The sequence below is a fragment of the Mesoplodon densirostris genome, chromosome 14 (genome assembly GCF_025265405.1).
Source record: "Mesoplodon densirostris isolate mMesDen1 chromosome 14, mMesDen1 primary haplotype, whole genome shotgun sequence".
Classification (NCBI taxonomy): Eukaryota; Metazoa; Chordata; class Mammalia; order Artiodactyla; family Ziphiidae; genus Mesoplodon; species Mesoplodon densirostris.
Genome location: NC_082674.1, coordinates 19,892,042 through 19,916,125, shown reverse-complemented (window position 1 = coordinate 19,916,125; position 24,084 = coordinate 19,892,042). Strand labels below are relative to the sequence as shown.

At 51.0% G+C, this 24,084-nt stretch overlaps 1 protein-coding gene across 2 annotated transcripts in view; it reads right to left on the bottom strand.

Moving 5' to 3' along the window:
• The window catches only part of EFR3B (EFR3 homolog B), an 88,974-nt gene that overhangs the window by 5,412 nt on the left and 59,478 nt on the right, over positions 1-24,084 (bottom strand). Inside the window, exons 5-20 of one of the 2 annotated variants that reach the window (XM_060117666.1) lie at positions 22,197-22,318; positions 17,378-17,527; positions 16,029-16,163; positions 15,289-15,367; positions 14,404-14,539; positions 13,963-14,124; positions 13,128-13,239; positions 12,694-12,745; positions 10,559-10,731; positions 9,962-10,037; positions 9,335-9,496; positions 7,791-7,922; positions 6,316-6,383; positions 5,291-5,418; positions 4,447-4,538; positions 1,170-1,218 (exon numbers count right to left, since the gene is read on the bottom strand). In XM_060117666.1, coding sequence (XP_059973649.1) covers positions 1,170-1,218; positions 4,447-4,538; positions 5,291-5,418; positions 6,316-6,383; positions 7,791-7,922; positions 9,335-9,496; positions 9,962-10,037; positions 10,559-10,731; positions 12,694-12,745; positions 13,128-13,239; positions 13,963-14,124; positions 14,404-14,539; positions 15,289-15,367; positions 16,029-16,163; positions 17,378-17,527; positions 22,197-22,318 — 1,828 coding nt within the window. The remainder of the gene's footprint in view (positions 1-1,169; positions 1,219-4,446; positions 4,539-5,290; positions 5,419-6,315; positions 6,384-7,790; positions 7,923-9,334; positions 9,497-9,961; positions 10,038-10,558; positions 10,732-12,693; positions 12,746-13,127; positions 13,240-13,962; positions 14,125-14,403; positions 14,540-15,288; positions 15,368-16,028; positions 16,164-17,377; positions 17,528-22,196; positions 22,319-24,084) is intronic. The other variant, XM_060117665.1, reaches the window with a different exon arrangement.

Sequence of the window (24,084 nt, the reverse complement as noted above, 5' to 3'; positions counted from 1 at the left end):
CACAAAGAGCTGGGTCAGCCCTCAGGTCCTACCCCAGTGATGCAGTCTGAGATTGCCCCCCAGCTCTCCACTCCGCTGACGAGGGGCAGGGTAGCGTGGAGGGTGCGATGCCATCACTTGCCCCTGGGAGGGCTAGACCCTTTTCTGGTTCTGCCTGAGGGCTCAGCCCCTTTCCTTGCCTAAGAGTTTGAAAACTAGTTGAGTGGACCCTTAAGTGGGGCTAAAGCCCCATGGATTTGCATTGACACTGGGACGCTTAGACGAAAGTTCCTGGAACAGGAAGTACTCTGGGGAGAATATGAAAAGGGACATCAACAGTGGAAAAGCCACAAAAGACAATGAAGAACCCCTATGGCAGAGCAGTCTGAGGCCATTTAGTTTAAGGCTTCTGCATACTCCTCTTGGTAGCCGAAATGAAAAAAAAAAAAAAAAAAAGGAAGGGTATGAAATATGTTCAGCATGCCCAGTTTAAGATGGCAGAGCAGTGGGAACATTTAGAAAGTGTACCATGAATGACAACAGAGAAAGATCTGTTATCAGTTATCGGAAAAATTCTCTAATTCGGGATACTTCATTGCCCAATAATCTGGACAACGTAATACTGCATTTTAAAATCTATTGCCATTATTAAATAAATATTAATAGGATTTGTTCTTATTGGCTTTCATTGGTCAACTTTTTCTTTTGTATCACACTCCACCAAAAAATTGTCAAGGTATTTATACAAATTAAAATTGCAGGTGGGAGGGAGGGAGACGCAAGAGGGAAGAGATATGGGAACATATGTATATGTATAACTGATTCACTTTGTTATAAAGCAGAAACGAATACACCATTGTAAAGCAATTATACTCCAATAAAGATGTTAAAAAAATAAAAAATAAATTGCTTTTTACTTGTCTGATTGGCTGTAACCCTCAACTGACCACTTTTAATGGCAGCGGTCAGTAGAAAAAGGGTTCCTGGCATAGGACATGGACCCCCCCCATGAGAGGGGGGGGACTTTTAATTGCAGCTTCAGTAGTTGTGAAGAGTTCAGAGGAAGCCACCAGCCTCTCCCCTCACACCTGTGTGAATCACACTTGCGAGGGCAGCAGACAGCTGTGCACACCCACACGCCTCTCCAGGATCCAGCCCTGCGATCCCCTCCCTGGGGGGCTCCCGCTTACCAATGGCCTTCTTCAGCGTCTCGTAGGTGATCTCCTCGGCGGGCACGCGCTGAGGGAGAGGGAACAGAAGTGCTCAGAAAGGGGGAGGGGGGAGCGGGGGGTGGGGAGGCAACCTTGGCTTCCTCAGTTACCTGGCAGCCACTTCACTTCTCAGAAGAACGTCCTGAAGGGAGAAACTCCCTCAGGACACTCACATTCTCACTAGGGTCTCTGGAAGCTGCCTGAGCAGGCACAGAGCCTCCAACTGAAGGAGAGCAGGGAGAGAGAGAGGAGGGGAGGCTAGCGCCTCATCAGTCACAAGTCTGGCCTGAAAGAACTCACGGGCCCCTCCTCCCCTCGCCCCCCAGCGGGTCCCATTAAGCTCCCTGGGAAGAAAACACTGTAATTCAAACAAATCTTCAGAGAACGTAACAGAAAATATTCGAAACAGGAGAAGGCAGTTAGCAAATATAATCTCATACGAAAATTTCAAGAACTGACTAACATTTTTGAAGACTTCTGATATTAAATTATCCACCAAGGTGATGTGAGTATTCAGTAAAGGTAAGGCATACTGAGGTTGGTCCCAGGACCTGGGTCACAGGATCTCAGCGTCCTGGGAACCCATAAGGAGGTGGAAAATGATAAAACCCAAAGAAGGGTGTTCTATGGATGTGTGGCCTTAGGTCAGATGCTGAAAATTGTGAAGGGGTGTGGACTAAATTCCAGGAATTCCCCACTAGACTGTGAGCTCCTTGAGGCAAGACCCATGATTTATTCATATTCTATTACTTAAATGTAATATTACATGAAAGAGGCAGACACAGGAGAGAATGATTTCATTGATATAAAGCTCAAGAAGTGACCTAAGTTGGGATAGTGGCTCCCTCTGGGGAGGGGGTACAGAGGCAGGGCTCCTGGAAGACATTTTAGTCCCTGATCCGGGTGTGAGTGCATCAGTATATTCACTTTATTCACTCAGACAATTCACTGAGCTTGGAATTCCATAAATGCTTGTTCGAGTAGGAACTGCCAGAGTTGTAGGTATGGGATAAAGTCATCCAACAAATATTAAGCGAGCACCAATTATGTGTAGGATTCTTGGCTAGTCACTTAGTTGAAATTGCAAAATGTATTACTATAGGAATTACACGCAAGAGAGCGCTATCATTCACTCTGAAGATTCATTCACTGTGAAGGTTCATCCTCTGTAGGTCTGTCCATCCACCTATCCATCCATCCATCCATCCATCCATCCACTGTCAGCACTGACCAACATCAGATATTCACGGGTAAAGTGCTAGTAAACCATGTGGTGGTGGGAGAAAAAGGAAGACAGATCACTGGGTAAAGGCAGGCAGAGAGAAGCTGATGGAGGAGATGGACCACAGGCTGGATGTTGATGAATGGGCAATTCAAGAACGTAGAGGTGGAGGGGAAGGGTGATTCCGATGTGGGTTTCCATACTAGCAAAGACATGGAGGTGAATGAGATAGCATGGGGGAGACTGACAGCAGACCAGCCAGAGAGGAGGGGAGATGGAATGAAATGGGAGGGCATCCCTGACTACAAATGGCTCTGGATGCCAGGCACTGGGTTTGGAATTTAACCAAACCAGCATTTATTGATCACCTGTTATGAGGCTGGCATTTGAGGCTACAGGGGGTTACCGTGAGATTCTGGAGGGGTTGTGGGGGGCAAGGTGGGCTGGAAGTGGAAAGACGTACAGCACGGCAGAAGGGTGGTGGCTCCCACACCCCTGCTTTTGATACCAAGCCATCCCCGGGCTAAGCTGACTCTCTGAGGGGGAGGAACCCATGATGCTGACCGGGGGGCCACGAGGGAGCAGGCGGCTGTGTACCCAGGTGAGCATTTCTCTTCCTTCTTCTGCTTCACTTTACTTATCAATTCCTGAGGGTCTCTCAACTCTCAGGAAGGAAGAATGACAACTATTGAGGGGACAGCAGCCAATTCACGCTGTGCTCCTAATATGTGAGGGTCCCATCCCTGCAGAGCTGGAAGGGCCTTGGAGGACACCTGGCTCAACCTCGTGTTGCTTCTCCAATTAGCCTGAGTCAGAGCTTCCTTCCTTCCATAGGAAGGTTCCAGACAAGCTTGGAAAAGCCCTGCCCTGGAAGATTGCCCCAGTAACTGAGGAGCTGTTGGAATGGCTGAGGGCACAGTTAGGGGGAGGCTTGATCTTTACCCCACTGACTTCTCCTTGCTCCAGGCCCATCTGGGGAAAGGCTGGGTGTCCAGGCTGTCCATGCCCAGGGATCTCGCAAGTCTCCTTGTCCCAGTCCCACCCAGATGTGCATCCTCCCTGCTTCTTGCTAAGGTTCCCCTGCGTCTCTGCCTCCGTCAACTCCCTTAATGGGCAGAGTTACCATTTAAAACAAGTGTACTGCATCCTGAGGCTTCAGTTCCCTTGGGATGCCTTTCTCCCTCCTCCCTGCCTCGCCCACATTTCTTTTTCATTTTAGTGAGTAAATTTGGTATTTCCACTAACATTCTTTATTCCCCCTTACTTGTGGGTACACCTTCTTTAGTTTCTGAGGTAGAAGCAATACTGGTAGGAGAGATATCACATGGTAATTTAAACAGAAATTAGATATTCACAGCCCTCAAGAGATGACGGAAGGAGGAAAGATCGTTAAGCTACCTCTTTCTCTTTAAAAAAGCATTTTTCTTGACATATCTGGAAGAAACATTGTAAAAGCTATTCTCGCCCTCATCTTTTCTGTGAGGCCTTCCAATTTCCAACATGGAGCACGTCCGCCTCCATCATGAATAGGGAATGACTACAAGCAAGGCTTTCAAGACTGATTTTTTTTTTTCTTTGCGGTATGCGGGCCTCTCACTGCTGTGGCCTCTCCCAATGCACAGGCTCCGGACGCGCAGGCTCAGCGGCCGTGGTTCACGGGCCCAGCTGCTCCGCGGCATGTGGGATCTTCCCGGAACGGGGCACGAACCCATGTCCCCTGCAATGGCAGGCGGACTCTCAACCACTGCACCACCAGGGAAGCCCCAAGACTGATTTTTATAACATGCTCATGGGAGTGTACGGGGAGGGGGGGATTCGGTAATTTTTTCCAGATGGAAATGTCTAGGATACATATGATGAGAGTCAGTAAGAAAACAGGACTTACTTGAGAAATTTACTTTCTGTGCAACTTTAAATGTGTGGGGTGGCTAAGGGAGCCTAGATCGTGGAGTGTCTGACCACCTAGGAGGTAGGAAGAGTCCCCTCCTGGGACTGAGCTTCACCAGGACAGTGGATCAAGAAGGAGACACTCACCTCCTCCTTCTCTGGGCTGTTCCTTGATTCTACCTCCACCTGCAGGGAAATGGTTTCTCCAATGCTCTTCCTCTTGGATAAGCGGTCCTCATCTGGGAAAGGATAGAGAAGCTAGAGTCCCCAGCCCCTGCAGAGCAAGCCAGGATCACGCCTCCAGCACCATCTCCCAGTCCCCTTGCCTCTGCCTGGTCCACAGTCCTCGGAGGGCTCAGAGGGAGTTTATACACTGGGGCTACAGCTGGAGTTTATGGAGGGCTGCGGGCCTTCACCGCCCATCTTAGGGTGGTGAGTTTTGCTTTTTAGGGCTAAGATTTTAAAATCACTGATGAGCACAAAGAAGCTGCTTATGACCAGAAAGCGTATCTCAACTTTCACGAGGGTCATCTGCTAATAGCACCAGCAGCTGTCATTTGCATAGCATTTCCTACTACGGGCATTTGCCTCTACCCTCTAAGGCAGGTGTTGTTAATATCCCTATTTTACAGCCAAGGCAACTGAGACTCAGAGATGCCAAGGGACTGGTCTAAGATTCTTCAGGAAGTAAGCTGCAGAGAACTGGGTCTCAGACTCCACAGCCCATGTGTGCTCTTTCCGGCACAGCGGGGTCTCTCCCACGCACAGGCCAGGCTATCCCATGGGCCAGTTGCTCCCAAGGACCCTGCACTGAGGAGGAGAGGTGGGAACATCAAGGATCTCACCATGGATTTCCACTGTGTCTTTCAGCTCTTATGCGACATCTAAGGTGCCATGGAAGGTGACCGACGGACTCACAAGTCCCTTCCTTTCAGGCCCTGGCCAAGAAAAGCCAGAGGCAAGCTCGGAAGTCCTCAAGCAGGGCTCCTACCTGTCAGCTGAGGGATGTAGGGCAGGCAGAGCCTGTCTGCATTGTAACCACTGCCCCCCAGGACTTCACTGATCTTGCTCTGGCGGAAGAGAAACTCAATCACCACTCCATCAACGTTTTGAGACAGCCTGGGAGACAAAGGAGGGAAGAGGCAAATGAGAACCATGAGGGACTAGGATGATTTCCTGATGACCTTCCTTATTTTAAAAGTAATGCTCAAGGGAGTTCCCCGGTGGCCTAGTGGTTAGGATTCCCGGCTTTTACTGACATGGCCTGGGCTCAACCCCTGGTCGGGGAACTGAGATCCCTCAAGCCACGCAGCAAGGCTGGAAAAAAAAAAAGTAACACTCATTATACAAAAGTGACAGAGAAGCAAAAGGAAAAAAACCACCTACAGTCCCACTTTCCAGAGAGAACCACATTCACATTTTGTGCAGAGTCCCTCAGTCACACACATTTTTGCACACACACAAACATCCCCATGGCCCCCACTGTCCTGTTCTAGGATCTATTTTATTCACCTCTTATACAGTGAATATTTCACATGAACTATTCTTTAAGAACATTTTGGATGGGCTACCAGTTGTCTATGGTGTGGATGGGCCATAATTTATAAAGCCATCCTCTATTGTGGGATATTTTGTTTTTTTTTCAGAATATCTTTCCCTTGAGTCCCTCTGATGCTGAAGTGATGTTGGCCCACACACTGCAGGCTGAGAAGGCCACCTGGATTGGTGGCACTGTCTTGTCAGGAAGGACCCCTCCAGGATTTGTTCCCATGGGCTTGGTCAAAGTTCCCAGAGGCTGCATCCCATATTCTACGGTACAACACACTGAGATGGCTCAAGGCATGAATTATGGTCAGGTGAGGGGATCAAACTTGACCCAGGACTTCTGGGTCATAGGCATAGGGTCCACTTTCTGCCCTTGAGCCCATAGAAGCCCAAGTCCCTGGCCTCAGACCGTCCACTTTCTTGCTCAGCTGCTTGGGTTGTCCTTGACCACAGCCTCGGTGTTCTCCTCACCTGGGCCTCTCCGCAAACACATCCTCAGGGAGCATGTATGGAGCCTCTTTCTTCCTGCTCTCTATCACCTGAGGTTTGGGAGGAATCGAGAGAAAAGCTGGGTTCAGCAGGGAGAGGGAAATCCAAACAGGCCAGTGAAAGAGTTCCCACTCCCCTGAGCACCTCCTCCCTCCCACGAACCCCCTGGAAGAGCACCCACGGCTGGGCTTCTGAGGGAGAAACTCAGACCAACAGGGACCTCAGGGAAGCCTGTGAAGCCCAGGAGGACTGCTCAAGCTGTCTCCAGTGACACACGTGCATTAAGTGTCCTCCAAAGGCAGGGGACTCAGCTCCCAAGAGAGTTCAGTTTCTTGCTCCTGTGTCCTATTCCTGTTTTCTATTTAAACCCAAAACGGGAGCATAGGTCTCACTGTTCCCCAAACCCAGGTGCACTGCAAAACACCCTGATGGAGAGTGACATGGTGAGTTTCCCTCAGCATCCTTTGCAAATTTTTGACAAGAAAGCTGACAGTTATTAAGATGCTGAGAAGTGGGAGGACGCTTGGCATGAAAGTATGTGCAGGAGGTGAGGAAGCCATCAGGCTACTATTTTTACTGAAGAGGATGTCGGGGCATTGCCTTTCCTGCCCTCCTGGATCAGCCCAAGGCTGGGAAGATCTTGCCTCATTCAGGGTGGTCTCTGGCACAGCAATACAGCACCTTCCTCCATGCCCGCAGCCAGCCCAGGCTCGCTGAGACCTGAGCTTTCTTGTTTAGTTTTATTTTGTTTTGCTAGTGTATTTTAAAGTTAATCCTACCTATACATAGTTCAGTATGTCTTAAAATGCCTTTTTGCAACAACTGAGAACATTTGATTATAGACCAGGTATAAAATAATACCAAGGCATAACCGATAATTTAATTAGGCATGTAAATAGCATAGCAATTAGGTAGAAAGGTGTCCATATTTTTTTGGACACATACTGATATATGCAGAGGTGAAACGACATGATAGTCAAGGTTTGTTTGAACATATTTCAGCAAAGAAAAAGAAAAGGAGACGGATGAAGCAAATGTGGAAGAATCTTCATAACTGTTTAGTTCGTGTGACAGCTGTGTGGATGTTCACTGCCCTACTCATATTGCTTTTGTGATATTTGAAAATTTTCAAAACAAAAACTTTCCTTAAAGTAGCTTTAGTCCCAGATGACCTGAGAGATGTGGGTATGTGTGCTTCCGGGAGTGGGGGGAGCATAGAGGGGCCGGAAGTAGAGGAGGGCAGGTAGCAGGTTGGGAAGGGGTACAGGATACTGCCTGTGCCTGACCCTGCCCTGCTACGTCATGTCGTACAGGAGGAGTCACTACCGCTGGGAATTTCTCATCATTAGTTCTCATGCCTAGACTAAGCACAGGGCTCATGCAATTAAGCAAAAGTTGTTCTGGGGAAACCCCAAGTCAAGGGCCTCCTGAGCTCTCAGGGTCATGAGGACACCAACCTCCCGGATGTGCTGGCAGAAGGCAGGCACTGTCGTGAGTTGGCTGATGAGGTTCAGGTAGGCGGCACCCAGTGCGTAGAGGGCACAGCGGTTGTAAACAGGCAAGTTCTCTTCATTGACCTGGGCCACGTCCTGTGGCAACACAGAGGGAACAAACTGTACTGGTGCCCCACCCTCCAGCCACCTTCTACCAACCTCCTTTAGAGGTGGCCCGCTACTCAAGACAAAGCCTTTTCCAGCATTTTCCCCACAGCTTCCTGGGGAACAGAAGTCACCCTCATTAAAGCTGAAGCAAATGGTCCTTAGAACAATCCATGAGCTGGAGGCTCATAAATACTTGAGTGGAGAGGCGATGACCTCAATGCCCCACTCTGCAGTTCCAGCTGTAGGGAGCTTGACTGTCCAAACCCTCATGAATCCCACCTCTAGGATGCTGTTACCTTCACTATAGACCTTGGATGATTCTTGGAGGACTGGATTGGCTTGCTAAGCTGGGTTCATATGTTAAACTGACAAAGTTGTGTAAGTTACTAGGGGATCGGGACACAAAGGAATCTCAAATTCTAGAATGAAGACTATCGTAGCATCTGGGTTGGCCTTGTAGGACTTAGCACCATCAAGCAGGTAGCTGAAGAGTCTCCACCACACAATTCCAGGTTTGCCACCATTCAGGATATGATGCCCACCTAGCTTCAGGACCCTGCTGACCCTGGCCTTTGAGGTCTGAAGGACCCACCCCAATTCCCAGCATCTTGAGCAGTAGACTTCCACCCAGGCAGACCGTGAAAGTCTAAAGCCCACACTGGCTGCCTGAGAGTCACGAGGGAAGCTTGTTGAATCTCCAGATCCCCAAGCTTGGGGACAGAACTGGGATTATATATTTTTATTTATATTTATTTATTTATTTATTTTGCGGTACGCGGGCCTCTCACTGTTGTGGCCTCTCCCGCTGTGGAGCACAGGCTCCGGACGCGCAGGCTCAGCGGCCATGGCTCACAGGCCCAGCCGCTCCGCGGCATGTGGGATTTTCCCGGACTGGGGCACGAATCCGTGTCCCCTGCGTCGGCAGGCGGACTCTCAACCACTGCGCCACCAGGGAAGCCCTATATATTTTTAATAAGTGCTTAAGGCAATTCTGAAGCACAGCCAGGTTTGGGAACTAGGTAATCTTTAGACAAACGAGTTTGTTTGGAGATCACTCTGGGCTTGTGAGTACCCTCTTGGCAATACTTGGGAGTCTCATTCAGACCTTGCAAGAGAGCCAGAATACTAGGGTGAAGGGATATTTTTGAAAGACCCTGTTTCCCGGGTCTCCTTTACTCTGAGGATGGGCCAAAGCCATGAATTCAGCATCCTTTGGTGGTTCCCCAAATAGGACCATGGTTTGTGGTCTTCATGGAGGAATGGCCAACCAAGGGTGCCATATTCCTGGGCTCCAGAACGGTCATTAAGCAGTAGCTACTTGGCACTCTCACTAGTGCTTGGCCAAAACAGGTCCCCTCCCCCGATCCCAACCCCTATGTCCTGCCCACAGGCGGCCCCACCTGGACAGCCAGCACCAAGCGGATGAGGTCTACCACCACCTCCTCGTTGGCCAGCTCAATGCTGATGAGCGCCAGCAGGCCGTAGAGTGCCTCGTAGTGCTCCTGTATGTTCGTTTCCTCCTTACAGCTCAGGTAGATGTGTCTGTAGAGCTGCTGGGAGTGCTGGAGATAGGGACAAGGGTGGAGCCATGGCCACGGTGGGCAGGGTGGGGACAGGAGGGGCAAGGAGAATGGGGAGAGCAGTCTGAAGGGGGCGGCACAGCTGTGTGTACCCCACCTCCGCCCTCAGGGACAGGATACCTTTAAAGCAGACCCCAGTGGAATCGGGCAGTGCAGGAGTATGTGCTTAGGGAAGGTGGGTCCAGTGAAACCAGCAACAAAAGCTGCTGCCCAAATCCAGTTTTAGAACACGGTCAAGGGATGCTCCTCACTCTGGCTCGGTGATGAGTATTACCTGGGGGCTTGATCCCCTAGAGGGGTCGGCTGGTCATCCTGACTAAGCATAGTCAAAGAGGAGGAAGTGGGTTCTAGGGGCATGGCCAGTGGCGACTTGGGGGTTGGAAGACTGGGGTCCACAGGGCCTGACCCACCCGGGGTTCACTGTGTCTTGAGGTCACGCTTGCTAACCTTCTTCATGAAGATGGTGTCCTGCCGGGAGCACTTGTCCACTTTCAGCTTCAGGACAGAGATGTCACTGAGGGTACTGGGAGGGGACGTGAGGGGCCACCTCAGTCAGCCCTTGTGTGAGGCCAGCAGAGCTCACATGGTATCACTGGGCTCTACCCCAGTGTTGTTATTGTACCAATGCCACCCTGTGTCCTCCCGCCCTGGTTCTTAGCCTGGTCTCCACTTTCTCCCAAGTTCTCAAGCTCCTGTCTCTTTTTTCTTAAATGCTGATCCAGATTATCCTCTTCCTCCCTTTCTTTCCTCCCTTTCAGCCGCCCAGTCTCAGCTGATAACCCTGCATCCCCTTCTTTCCTCCCCACCTGAGAGCTCCCTTGGGTACCTGCTCTTTACCTCCCAAATCTCCCTCCCTTGCCCCACCAGGCACAAATGCCCTTTCAGTCTCTCCTTCCCTTGTAGGATCCCAGGGTCCATGTCCGTGATTAGCTCCCTGGGGGGGTCCCACTGAAGATCTGAATTGTCTTCCCACCTGAGTGTGAGGTCCTAACGGGAGTCTCCTCCCCCATCACACACCAAATAGAGGGGAGACCCCAAGTTCACCTGATGGTGGAGAACTTGTGACGGTTGCCATGACGATCAATGAAACTGATGAGAATCTCTAGAACGAAGAGACGGATCTCTGCATCCTCCATGAGGGCGGTGGAGAGAAGGCGGTCAAGGAAGTTGCTGGGCAGAGCTGACATCATGTTGTTGCACTGGAAACCGGTGGATACCTGCAAGGGAGCCCAGGATCATGTGCTTAGGAACGCCGGCCCTCCTGGCAGCAGTGAGGAGACGGAGGGGCAGTCGGCAGAATCTGGGTCTGAAGCATCCATCCTCTCTAAACACCTCCCAGCCCAGTTTCCCCGTCCTCCACCTTAGGCAGCTTTTGGGAACCCTCCAACATCTACCTAGGCAACCCGCCCAGCTCAGCTTAGCTAAGTGGATGGGGACAGTATGCAGGGACATTAAGTTACTAAAAGCAAGCAAAGGATGAGCACTAGAAGAGAGCAAAAGCCAGGGAGCCTCTGAACCTAATGTTTCAGCCCATTAGGGCACAAATGGTGAACATTCACCACGAACACGCTTCATTAGGAGCACGAACAGTCACAAAGAAGGAGAGACAGTGGAAGAACTTACAGCTGGGCTGAGGAATTAGAACCCACGGACATGGCAACAGCCAAGAGCATACAAGCGTTTGCTTACATCTCTTCTAGCATGGCCATAATGAGGGTCTTCTGATTAAAGCCAGTAGGCGTACAGAGACATCTCACCCATGATGGTGTCAAAGTAGTTAAAAGCAGCAAAACAGATTTACTGTTAAGTCCATATTGCAAAACAATGCTTTTGATGATTCAGCAGGCCCTTGAGGCTCTGGTAAAGCCTGGTGGCATCAGTAGTAAACATCAATGTTCACTAAAGGGGGATGTATTTGAGTGTGCCCCAAACTGTCACCTTGGTAAGATGCAGGGTACAAATTAATGACGGTAAACTCAGCAAAGAAATGGCTGGAGTACATAGACAAAGGAGGTACCAGATGTGGGCAGTGTCAGCACAAAAAGCCTTTATAAAAATAGCGTGACATGAAAGGTGTGGGCTGGAGAGAGGCGAGGGAGGGCGTGACCGGGAGTGAGGGGGCTATGCAGAGCGGCATGGTTAGAACAGAGACGGGTTGAGGGGTCACATGGGGGGGTCTATAGAGGGAAAGGGGACTGAGGACCTTCCAATTTCAGTCTGAGAAGTTTGAAATCTGGATGCACATCAATTAGAAACTGAGATTAACTCCTTAACAAGGAGCAACACGTGAAGAACAACATTTCTGGAAAATTCTTCTTGGTTGTATTTATGATAGGTGAGGAGGGAGGGAGCAGCTATGAGAATAATCTAGTTCTGAGATGTCCAGAGTTTAGGCCAGGGTTGTGCCTTGGGGAGCTTGTTACAAATACAGATTCCGGGACCTCACTCAGACTAATGGCTCAAAATCTCTAGGGAATCTATATGTTAAACAAGTTGGTCATAGGAACAGCATTTGAGAACAATAAATCTAGCCTCCAGTGATGGCTGCAAAGAAGGATAGAAGACAAATGTAAAAATATTGGTAAAGGGGGGAATTCCCTGGTGGTCCAGTGGTTAGGGCTCGGCGCTTTCACTGCCGGGGCCTGGGTTCGATCCCTGGTCGGGGAACTAAGATCCTGCAAGCCGTGTGGCATGGCCAAACATATTTTTTTTTAAAATAAAAAATTAAGTTACATAAAATAATTATGGTTATTATTTTTTTTTAATGGATAAAGGGAAAGATAGTGGCTGGGAGACTGAGGTGGGCCTAAGTACCAAGGGATAAACAGGTGGAAGGGACCTGGGGAGATACTTGGAGGGAAAAAGGGCAGGAACCAATAGATTCCATCTCAATACAGAGATAATGTTTGAGTGACAAGGCCATCAGTAGCTGAGAAGGTACCTTTGTGAAAGTTAGAAACAGGCATCCTGCCTGCTCCGGAAGACCCAGCCCTGTGGGTACCCAGCCTGGCTAGTGAGTGGAACACAGGTTGGATTTCAGCCCCCTACTCACCCCTTTGGCTGGGCATGTTTGTGCAGTGTGCAACCTGCACAACTGTATGTAGTAGCCTTGTCTTGGTTCCTTGGAGGGCGCTGCCTCCTACAGAGGCAGAGCAGGAATGGGGACAGGAGAGGCTCACCTGAAGGAGGGATTTCAGCAGCATAATCTGGGTCAGCCGGTTCCTGTTCTCCCTATAGACCAGAGACACAGATGATCACCAAGATGGTGATACAGGCAAAGACCCCACACTTGCCTGCCCAGTTCTCTCTCCTGATTAGATTCTCCATGAGGCTTATCTTGTTGGGTTACCCAGGACAGTGACTTCCAGACCAGGGAACTAATGGCTTCCCCCAAGGTGGGAGGTTGTTATTGGTGGGACAGCCTGAGGAATTGTAGGATCCAAAGGCCCACTAAAGGCTGCTGAGGGATTTGAGAGTAGAATGAGAGAAGACAAGTAAGGATAGAACCAGGAAAGTTGAGGTGGAGAAGGGAGAGAGCCCAAAAACGTGGGACGGGGAGTCAGGTGGAATTTAGGCTGGGAGAGGAAGGGGGAGGAAGGCATGGTAGACTCACCCCGTCCTCCCCATCTCCATGGCGTGATGCAGGGAAGGCAGTGGAACCTTGCTCATGATGAAGAGGATCACCTCGGAGCGCTGGTAAGTAGGCAACGTGCTGGCGAAGGAGCCTTCAGGAAAAAGACAGAAGAGAGGGTTTGAGGCCGGCAGCTGCTGGAGTCCCCGCTCAAACTTTCAGCTGAACAAACTACGGTGAAGAGTGCGGGCTGCTTCTCTAGGGAGACGATTAAGATCCAGAGGGAGACGCCTATATGACGGCAGAGGACTCTTCCAGGCTCCCGTTCCTTCACTTGTTATTCCGGAGGCTGCGGTTAAGGTCTCCGGGATGGAGAAGCTCCAGTGGCGCTAGGACCAGGAGGCTCTGAAAGTGATGAGCCCTTACACGCACGTGGTGGCTTTATGGGTCTCCCCTTCCACATCCACGTGCATATCCATGGCCTGTCCCTGTCCTCTTTCCTTCCTTTTCTCTTTCTTTCTCCCACCTCCCCTCCAATCGCTCAAACGTGGAAGCATCAGGCGGGCTTAATGGGGACTGGGGAGCGGGAAGAGTTCGCCTGTCTTAGCCTCTGATCTGAACTCCAGGCTGAGAAACCCAGGGAGATGGTGCTGTGATCTAACTCGGGCCTGGCCCAGGCCACTCTGTGAGCTGTGTGCGCCATGGGTTGACTCCACTTCCCCCAGTGTCCGTGAACAACACGATTTAAGTGGGTGACAATCCTACACTGCCCTGGACTAACATCCTCGCGGGAGAGGCCCCGCCTTCCCGCCCGCCTGCCTGCCCGCCCCTCCCTCCGCGGTTCCGGCCCCGGGCCCCGCCCCCTCCCCGGCCCCACCTATGGTCTTGATGACTGCCTCCTGGAACATGCGCTCTTCGTGCTCCTTGATGATCTTGGTGCCAAGGCTGATGGCCCCATCGTAGCTCCCGGTCAAAGCGTAGTCGATGCTGAGCCGCAGCTGCCTTAGCAGAGTGTTGAACATCTCCAGCACCGTGGGCCCTGAGCGCAGCGGGGTGGGAGACCTGAAATCCGGGGCTGGCACTCCTCGCTTATTCTCCCCTGCCCTGCATTATCGGGCAAGCCCAGGCCCCCTTCCAGCCAGGGGCTTCCTCTGCCCACTACCTTCCCCGGCTGATTTCTCCTCCTGAGGAAAGCCGGCTCTGACACCTCCCTATCGTGCCTTGCCCTCTTCTGGAAGGGGAGGCAGCCTACGGTTAAGGGCAGTTCCTTGTCCTTCAGGGGGTCCCCAGGCTCCACTCCACTCGGGATCCCCCTTACCCACAGATCCCGTGGCGGCGATGACAGCAGCTTCCGACAGGACCTCCACGATGCCCGCCCGCACCGTGGCCGCGCTGCGGCTGTTGGCATCCAGGTGGCTCAGGAGCTGCTGGATAACCAGGTGGGAGTGCTGCGGCTGGGGGGGAGGGAGAGGTGCTGGTCCCCAGATAGCAGCCCCCATATGGCCTCTGAGCCAGGGCAGCCCTCGACGAGGACCCAAAGCTGGGTGGACAAAAGGGAGGTCCCAAGGCTAGCAGGCACTAGAGGTGGCACCCGGATACTCCAGTTCCTTTTCCTGAGCCCCTCCCCCTCCTCGGTCCAACAAGGAGCTGAGTCAAATCCCAATGAAGCCCTGGATTTCCACACTTTTCCTGGGCCCCTTCACTTCAAATGGGTCAAAAGTCAATTTTAAGATACTGTCTTCCTTTTCAGTTTCCCCAGATCCCAGGTCTTATTAGGGCCACAAGAGGCCAGGTGGTTTAGTCCAGTGGTGCTCAAAGTGTGGCCTGTGGTCTGGTGCCAGTTCAAGATCTGTCTGATGCCCATTTACACTGAGCTAAGTATGGAAATTGAGAGTAAGTGTTGAGTAAGCAATTTGACAGAAGCCATGGCAGCCAATTATGGTCTGTGGGCTTGTATTTTGCATGAGGTTGTCGTTTGTTTCTTCTAGCAATTCTTTTTGTGTTTTATAAAGTATGGGTCTGTGACATATTAGACATTAAACTAGTCCTTCTCCACGACTAGGTTAAGCAGTGCCGGTTTAGACAACTAGGGGCTTAGGAGAAATCACAGAGGACAGCTGGTTTTCTCCAGGCGTGCACCGTTCCTCTCCCAGAGGCGCCACCTTGGCCAGAAGGACAGGCTGGACCAGGGGAGCCGCCGTACCTGAATTGAGTACATGATGATTTTAAAGCAACGGATGGCGAACACCTTGGGTTCCCAAAGAGAATGGTTATCCAGATGGCTGTGAGGGAGAAAATATGGAGAGTAACTGTGAAACGCAAGTGATGATAGGAGGGAGAAGCTTGGTGGGAGAAAGTCACCCCCCGAGAGACCCAGCCCCCCTCGAAGCTCCCAGGTAAGTAGCAAGGGCTTTCAGATGTAGGTGAGAGAAGGGAAGCACGAGAAGTCAACGAACAGGGTTCCGTAGCTGTGGGCTCAGGAATGAAGCCGGGCGCCTTCCTCCTGCCAACTCCTCTCCCCAAAACTGTGCTCGGTCACCATGTGGTAGCTTTTTTTTTTTTTTTTTTTTTTTTGCGGTACACGGGCCTCTCACTATTGTGGCCTCTCCCGTTGCAGAGCACAGGCTCTGGACGCTCAGGCTCAGCGGCCACGGCTCATGGGCCCAGCCGCTCTGCGACATGTGGGATCTTCCCGGACCGGGGCACGAACCCGTGTCCCCTGCATCGGCAGGCGGACCCTCAACCACTGTGCCACCAGGGAAGCCCACCATGTGGTAGCTTTTGATGCCACAGTGCGGGGAACATGGGCACAGAGAAGGGACTCACTTGGCCGAAGCACCACAACTATAACACCTCCTTCCCTCCTCCCGAGTCAGCAAGGAGGTGCCGGACCTGAAACTGTTCAAAGCTGAAGGCGGGCGGGTGGGGAAGGGGAACACTCACACGAGAACAGGCTTGATGGCGTTTTTGATGTTGCCAAAGGCAGCCCGGCCCAGCAGTTCCCGAAGGCACCTCTCAGCCAGCTCTGCAGGGTTCTCCTTCTCCTTCTCTGGTGCTTGGAGGGGGGAGGGGGACCGGCTGTGGAAACACACAGCCCATGGGTGAGGGATGGAATGTACAGCTGGGCGTCGCTTTCTGCAGGCCTTCTGTGCTTCCCTCACGCAAATGGTCCCAGTAGGACAAGCAGGAATTTGACGTGGGCTGCACTAGGTCACAGGGGAGGTGTTGAGGCTGTCAGAAGTTAAATGGGGGTAAGGAAGCCCACAGTGGAGGAAGGTTGTGGGGGGAGGGATAAAGTTCTTTTTCTGGGCATCCTAGGGATAGGCCTGATGTGCCTCTGTGGGGAGGACAGATGCCCTGAGCACCATGGCCTGGGGAGGCGCAGACCACTGAGTGTCTCCATGCCCCCAAGGCTTTGGAAGGAACGAGAGATGAGATAAGAAGAGAGGGAGGCCGACAGAGTTGGAGAAAGCAGAAGAAAAGGGGAGAGAGGAAGGAGGGAAAAAAGGGAGAGGGAGAAAGGAAAGGCACGTGGGTTGGCTTAGTTAGGTGTGACTCCGTGGTACCCACCCACCTCCACCTGACACCACCAGGGAGCTTGTCAGTGAAATGCTATTCCAGGAACAACCACCAGAGGGCACACTAAATTTCCCAACCGGCTCTAGCAGCGCAGGCTCAACTGACAGAAAGTGGGGAACCCACGCTATCTTCAGTCGGCGTCATGCCGAGCCAACGTGGACAGCACCATGAAACTTTCCCTCCATCCCACTTCACAGAGGGGAAGAGTGAGGGGCAGGGACAGGATGAATCCATGTCTGGGGGTTCCCAGATTAAAACCCAGTATCTGTAACTCGTGTCAAGTGGCTGCTGGCTGGTCAAGTGGGCATTTTTAAGGGACTGGAGCAGCACTAGGAAGTGAGAGAGAAGAAAGGTCCTCCTCAGCAACTGGAACCATGAAAGGCATTTAAAAACCTCCTTGGCCTGCTGCTTCTAGAAAGACCAAGGGAACCCGACTCTTGGTTCTCTGTGTTTAGCACACACTTACCCCAGAGAGCCCAGCACCATTACTGTTTTTCCTTCAGGAATGCAGACCTTAAGGGGTACAGCAGGCTGGTAGAAGGCCAGAGCCAAGGCTCCTAGGGAAGCAGCTTTGGACTCACTGCAGAACAAGCCACAAAAGCCAAGAGCCCTGACTTTGGGGCTGGGTTTTACCAACCAACCCAGCCGTGTGGTTGCCAAGTGCCCTGGGAGGGCTGCAGGGCCGCGTGCAAGCTCCCCCCTCGCCTGCTCACCTCTCTGCCTCCTCCACGTGTTGCAGATTGAAAAGCAGGGATGGGACGATCTTGTCCATGTGCTGTGGGTCCCAGATATTGGCCTGCAGTTCATCATTCACGGTCTTCCTCACCACCCCTTGTAGACCTTTGATACCTGACATTCGGATTCTGTAAGGAAAAGGGAGACATGGGGCCATGAAGTCTCCAAGCCCTGACAAGTCCAGCTTCTGTGACAAGGAGAGGAGCACAGCGAGGGGATTAGGGAGGCACTCGTCCCTCAAAAGGCAGAACAGAGCCCACCTTCTACTCTTCATGTGACTTGGCCTCCTGGCTGGCCGCCTTCTTGTGCTGGTGGATGTGAGCAAGGAGGCCACGTCTTCTGGCTTGTCTTGGAGATTCCCAGACTGCCCTTGCCCCGTACCACCTGGGCTTCATCCCTAGGGTGCCCAGTTTCTCCAGGCTCGTTAGTACCCAGCTGGGTTTTCTCTAGCTTGAGCCCAAGATATGAGCTCAAAGTGCTGCCAAGAACAGACGAGGCAGAAACCAGGGCTGTGAGCAACTTACAGGGGGAGGGGATCTGCAGGGGGAGGGGATCTGCAGGGGGAGGGGATCTGGAGGGAGAGGCACAGAGCTGTCAGGCTCTCAGGCACAGAGAGGTCTTGTCTGGGACTAAGCTGGCTGAGAAAGCAGAGGGGAAATGAGTAACAGCACAGAGGGGACCCCTTTTGCATATCCCCAGTTCCCACTCTGCTGACTCAGGGATCAGCACAGCCCTGCAGGAGGGGGCCCTCTTTACTGGCCATTTATTTCAACCTAAAGTTCCTTTTTTTTTTTTTTTTTTTTTTTGCGGTACGCGGGCCTCTCACCATTGTGGCCTCTCCCCTTGCGGAGCACAGGCTCCTGACGCGCAGGCTCAGCGGCCATGGCTCATGGGCCTAGCCGCTCCGCGGCACGTGGGATCTTCCCAGACCGGGGCACGAACCCGCGTCCCCTGCATCGGCAGGCGGACTCTCAACCACTGCGCCACCAGGGAAGCCCCTGAAGTTCCTTTTTTTTAACCAAACCTTTTTTTTTTTCCTGATTATAACATAATACATGCTAATTATAGAAAAGTGTAAAGAAGATTTCCCCTGCCATCGCCGCTCAAAGATAATTATCATTGGCATTTTGGTGTCTTTCCTTTCTTCTGTGTATAATATATAACAGAATCAAGAACCTGCTGCATATGTAATTTGTATTGGTTTTTTTCACCTATAGCATTCTATCACAAGCATTTTCCTACATCGTTAACTCACAAACATGTTGAATGGTTATTTGATACACTGTTATAAAAACTTTCTGAACTAGTCGCCTATTGGTCATTTAAGTTGTTTCTAAATTTGCTTCTGTAATAATGCTACAATGGACACCGCTGTACAAAGTACTTTACTACATTCCAAATCATTGCCATGAGCAGAATTACTGAATCGAAAGGTAAGGAATGAAAGGCTCCCAGTTTTGCCAGATTCCTCTCCCACGCCCACTGCACAAGCTGCAGGAGAATACCATCCTTACTGTGCCTGCCTCAGCACTAGGGATCTCATTTTAAACATCTGCTCTAATTTTGTGGCTCAGAAAAATCCTCATATCTTGTTGCGATTTCAGTTCGTATCCTTTTGATGATTATTTGAGTTGAGCAGTTTTTCTAAATATTTAGTTGCCATTTGTCATTTCAGCTTCAGTTTTAAGTGCTGTTACCACGGCACTACCCTGAGCTTTATGCGGAGACCATAACTGGGTGGTGAGAGATGCCTAATGCACCAACATCCCCTGGCCCAGGACCATTAGGGCTGCTGGCAATGGACAAGGATTCCCTGGGCAAACACTTAGCTACTCTAATCCTGAGCCAAGTCAGCACCCTGAGCTGAGGCTGTCCAGACTTGAGAACGAAGTAACTGTAATACAATTCTGCTAACTATTCCTGGCTCCAGGTTAAAGGTGCTCCCTAGTGCACTACAGAAATAAATCCCAGACGTGCTGGACTCATGTCCCACCCAAGAGAGCCTGGCTGGCAGGAAACCAGGCCCAGGGGATGGAAAATTTTCTACCCAGGGCTTCCTTATGTGTGACTGAATTAATTTTTCTTCATTCTTTCAATCTCCCCAGAATCCCTTCCATATAGGTACACATTTCATTCCATGATGCCCAGAGCTGCCTGATCAGGCCTGGGGGAGAAGCAGCCTCTCACTGTTCCTTATAATGGGCTCAGTGGAGGCCTGCCCACGTGCAAGGGACTGGGAAGTCTCTGAACCCAAGGGGACTACACACACACACACACACACAAACACACACCTATTCGTGAGACCCAAGGGTGGTTCTTGGAAAGGAGCTCTGGGCTCTGCAAAGGCTGCGAAGGACCATGGGGAGAGCTCAGGGAGGAGGGGTGCAGGGAGGTTATGGATGGGAGACAAGACAAAGGGAGAAACTCCTCTCACCCCGGCAGCCTTGCTTCCATGGGTGGCAGGTGCCAGGCTGTGGGTGCTGATGGCACCGCCCGGTTGCCAGAAGCAAATCTCAGCGCCCTTCTCCTGACCTTCAGTCGCTCCCCACACCATCAGGACACGGTGCGACCGTGTCTGCTTCTGTGCCTCCTCCCCTCCTACTGTGAAGTGTGTGTGTGCGGTTGTATGTGTATGAGTGTGTGATTTGTGTGAGTGTGGTTATGTGTGTGTGTCCGTGTATGTGATTGTGTGTGTGTGTGCGGTTCCACAGGCCATTGTATGTGTGTGCACAGGTGGTTGTGTACGCAGTTGTGTGATTGTGCGTGTGTGTGTGTAGAGCGGCCTGAGGAGTGTCCCCTCCCCTCCTGGAGCCTGGCTCTACCTGCGGTCAGCACCTGTTACCGCCACACCTGGCCACAGTCCCCCCACCCCATCACCTGCTTCTGGACACACCCCACCTGCTCCAGCCCCTCCTGCCTCTTCACTGGAGCGAGGTAGCTGCTGAGGGAACCAGCGCTGGGGAGACGGGGGCTCCTTCCTCCCGTGACCCCCACTGGCCCCACTGAGGCGCTGCAGCAGCACAGCCCCAGGGAGCCCCTGGCTGGTCCAAGACAGGCGAGACTGGGGAGCAGGGACACTGACGTCAGTCACACAGGGTCCTGCCCTGGAGCCGTCTCACAGCTTGGAAGCTTTGGGAACAGGCAGCCTGGGGGATGGAGGGGTTCACGTCCTGTTTCTCCAACCCAGACCAGCAGCCGTGGTAAGGAAGCTGTAGTTTAGGGGCACACAGGGCTCCCGGGCCGTGCCATCGCGTATCACGTGCACTCGGGCCCGCTGCGGTGCAGGAAGAAGCCAGGAGCTGAGTTCTGGAACAAACCCATGGAGACCCGGTCTCCCGTGGGCATGTTGGCCACCCAGCCTCAGCCCCCAGCCCCTTCCTTCTCCGACTCCTGCAGCTTTGCCTGGTAAGGACAGCTCAGCCCCTTTCCCTCCTTCCTCCTCCTTTTCCTGCGTTTCATTATGCCTCCCCAGGTTGATAAGCACTCTTTGTAGGCAGTGGTTTACTTCTCATCCTTTATCTATCGGTATCAGCATATATTTGTGTGAATTTCTTTGTGATTTCATTGAGGGGTTTAATTTCTATGGCGATGAACGTATTTCTGTAAGTTAAGTATTTTTGTGAGTGTTAGTATGTGTGTGTAAAACTGTGCTCTATAATTCAAGATGTTTATCTGAAAAGCATCCATTCCTTCCTTCACTTACTCAGCAAGTATGTCTTGAGTGCCTGCTGCTCTCCAGGCACTGTCTTAGCACTTGGGATGCGTCAGAGAACAAAACAATGACTCCTGTCCTCACAGAGCTTACATTCTAGTGGGGAGAGACAGACAATGAATGAGAAACATATGTAAATTATGAAACATGTTTGAAGGGGATGAGTGCTACGGGGAAATAAAAACAGAGCAGGGGGCTTCCCTGGTGGTGCAGTGGTTGGGGGTCTGCCTGCCGATGCAGGGGACACGGGTTCGTGCCCCGGTCCGGGAGGGTCCCACGTGCTACGGGGTGGCTGGGCCCGCGGGCCATGGCCGCTGGGCCTGCGTGTCCGGAGCCTGTGCTCCGCAACGGGAGAGGCCACAGCAGTGAGAGGCCCGCGTACTGGAAAAAAAAAAAGAAAAAAAAAAAAAAAACAGAGCAGGGTGAGGGAGAAGGGGAGGGTCAGGGGAAGGCATTGTTGACAAGGGGACACTTGAGCAAAGCCTTGAAGGAGGTGAAGGAGTGAGCTGCACAGCTCCATAGAGGAAGCATCCCAGGCACAGGAACAGACTGTGCAAAGGCCCTGTGGCAGGAATGTCCCTGGTGTGTTTCCAAGGCAGCACGGAGGCCTGTGTGGCGGAAGGGGAATGAGGAGGGGAAGAGTGGAGGAGATAAACTCAGGAGGGCAGCAGGGATCAGCCAATGTGAGGACTTCGGCTTTTTATTTGTGGGTGTATATTTTGATGGAGAGTGGTGAGCGGGAGTGTTTCTAGGGTGTATAAAGGCATGTACTTCTGAACAAAAGAGAGCACAGGTACGTATATGTGTGTGTCACTGGCTCTCAAATTGGGCTCAGAGCACCGTCACCTTATGTCCCACCCTGTTTTCTGTCCCCAGAGGCTGTTCCTTTAGAAAGCATGTGCTGGGAGCCCAGCTCTGCCCACGCACCCACCTAAGTCCCGCCAGGTGCCCCTTCCCCACCAGCAACATCAGAGCCTCGGTAAACGCCAGTGAAATCAGACACGCAATCCGGGCTGAGAGCTCTTCAGGACCATCAATGCCTCTGCCTTTAGAGGCACAGCCGCCTCCACTTCCCTTATACTCACTTAGTCTTGATCTCCAAGTCTTCATGGCCGGAGTGGCACATTTCACTGAAGCGAGACACGAAGAAGTCGTAGCTCCGATGGTAGGATGGGGTGTCCTCCTCTATGTTGGCAAACTTCACAAACTGTGTGGGGGGAGAGGGGAAATGCATCACGAGGTGACCCGCCATGATCCTCGCCTTTGGGCTCTGGGACCTGGCATCCCCCAGGCCCTTTGGCCATAGTAAAGCCACAGGAAAACACATCTTAGGAACCATGCATCTCAGGATCTGGCTATAGTCCATCTCCCAGAGCACACTCGGGAAATCTGAGTTTCTGAGTTCTCCGTTCCTTTCTACACAACAAGAGCGGAACCCCTGGCCCTTCTCAGCCCTCCCCTGCTGGGTGAGCAGAGGATGGAAGAGAAGAGAAAGAGAAGGGGGCTCAGTCACTTAAGCTCCTCCTCCCATTTACTTAAGCTCCTCCTCCCATTTACACCTCCCATTTACTGCCCCAAACATACAGGCTGAAAGGCTGTGAGGAATAACGCTGGAAACTGAGCAAAAACCAAGGCCAAAGCATACAGCACCACCCTAGAATGCATTCTGGGAAACCAGGACAGAGCTGAAATTGGATTAAAACCCGTAATTACATTTTATTGTTAAAATTTTGAGTACACTTTTAACGTTTGCAATTTCAGTTCATTAAGTCTTGCTCAGCATTCTCAGCCTCTAGATTCCTTCTGTCGTCACCAGGCTGCACATTTGCAGTTCTAAATAGGGACTTGATTTCAGATGAGTCTCTCAGAGGAGCAAGAATCACAGACTGAGTGGAGTTAAATTACTAAAAGTTAAATAGAATTTTTATAGGTTATTTTGTTTAATGTTATAAATTTAATACCACAAACAACTCTAAACGGACTAAACTTAGACTACATTCTCCACTATTCTGCCTTGTATTATTATAGAATTTTTACAAACCTTCGTTGGTTCAAAGAGAACATACTGTTATTCCTAAAATTATCTCATCAGCACACTCTCAGAATATTCAGTGTCAATCGTCAACCTGTTTCCCCATTTAACTACTTAAAAGTTGTCAATAACGTTTTTTTTTGGATGAACATTAGCAACTTCCACAAGCATCCTTATTATTACAGTGTTTTGTTCTTGCAATAATAAATATGCATTTATTTTCTGCTGAATCATAAAACCTCAACATGCAAAGCAGATAAGGAAACCTTCCCTTCTAAGTTACATCTAAAATGCACACATATATGTGGAAGCAAGTATTCTGACATTAGCAATAAACCCAAATGACATTGCTTGCATTATTGATGTGGTAATGCAGAAGAGGCATAGTGGTAATCCATGTGATCACAAGATCATTGATTAGGCCCAAGTTCAGGAGTTCCAGAAAAAACGATAGAGCCGGCCTTTGGCTACGTGATCTTCCTAAGCCCCCCGGGCTAGAACACAGACTTAGGCTGATACAGAGGCTGAAACTAAATTTGGGTGCGTTGCTGCTCTTAACCACCAACAGGATGTTCCCAGGCTGCACTCCCCACAGCCAAAGCCTGGCTTGGTCCATCTAGTGAGAGGGGTCATGCAGCTATGCGGTTCTAACCGCAGATCTACCTCTAACTGGTGGGGTGACCTTTGGGTGGGACATTTGACTTCTCTTCTGTCTTGGTTTTTCCATGTGTGAAATAAGCAGCCCAGTCTTCATTCATTACATTTCTTTATTTTTTTTATTGATGCTATATCTACTTCAAATATGATGAGGCAGCTTAAGATAAGACGATGTATATGCGAGAGTGCATGCATTTCAGAATAATCAAAACAAGACTGAAAAAGAAAAGAGGCCAGTAATAAAGGAGAAACAGTCAAAGAAAGACTTTGTCCTTAATATATAG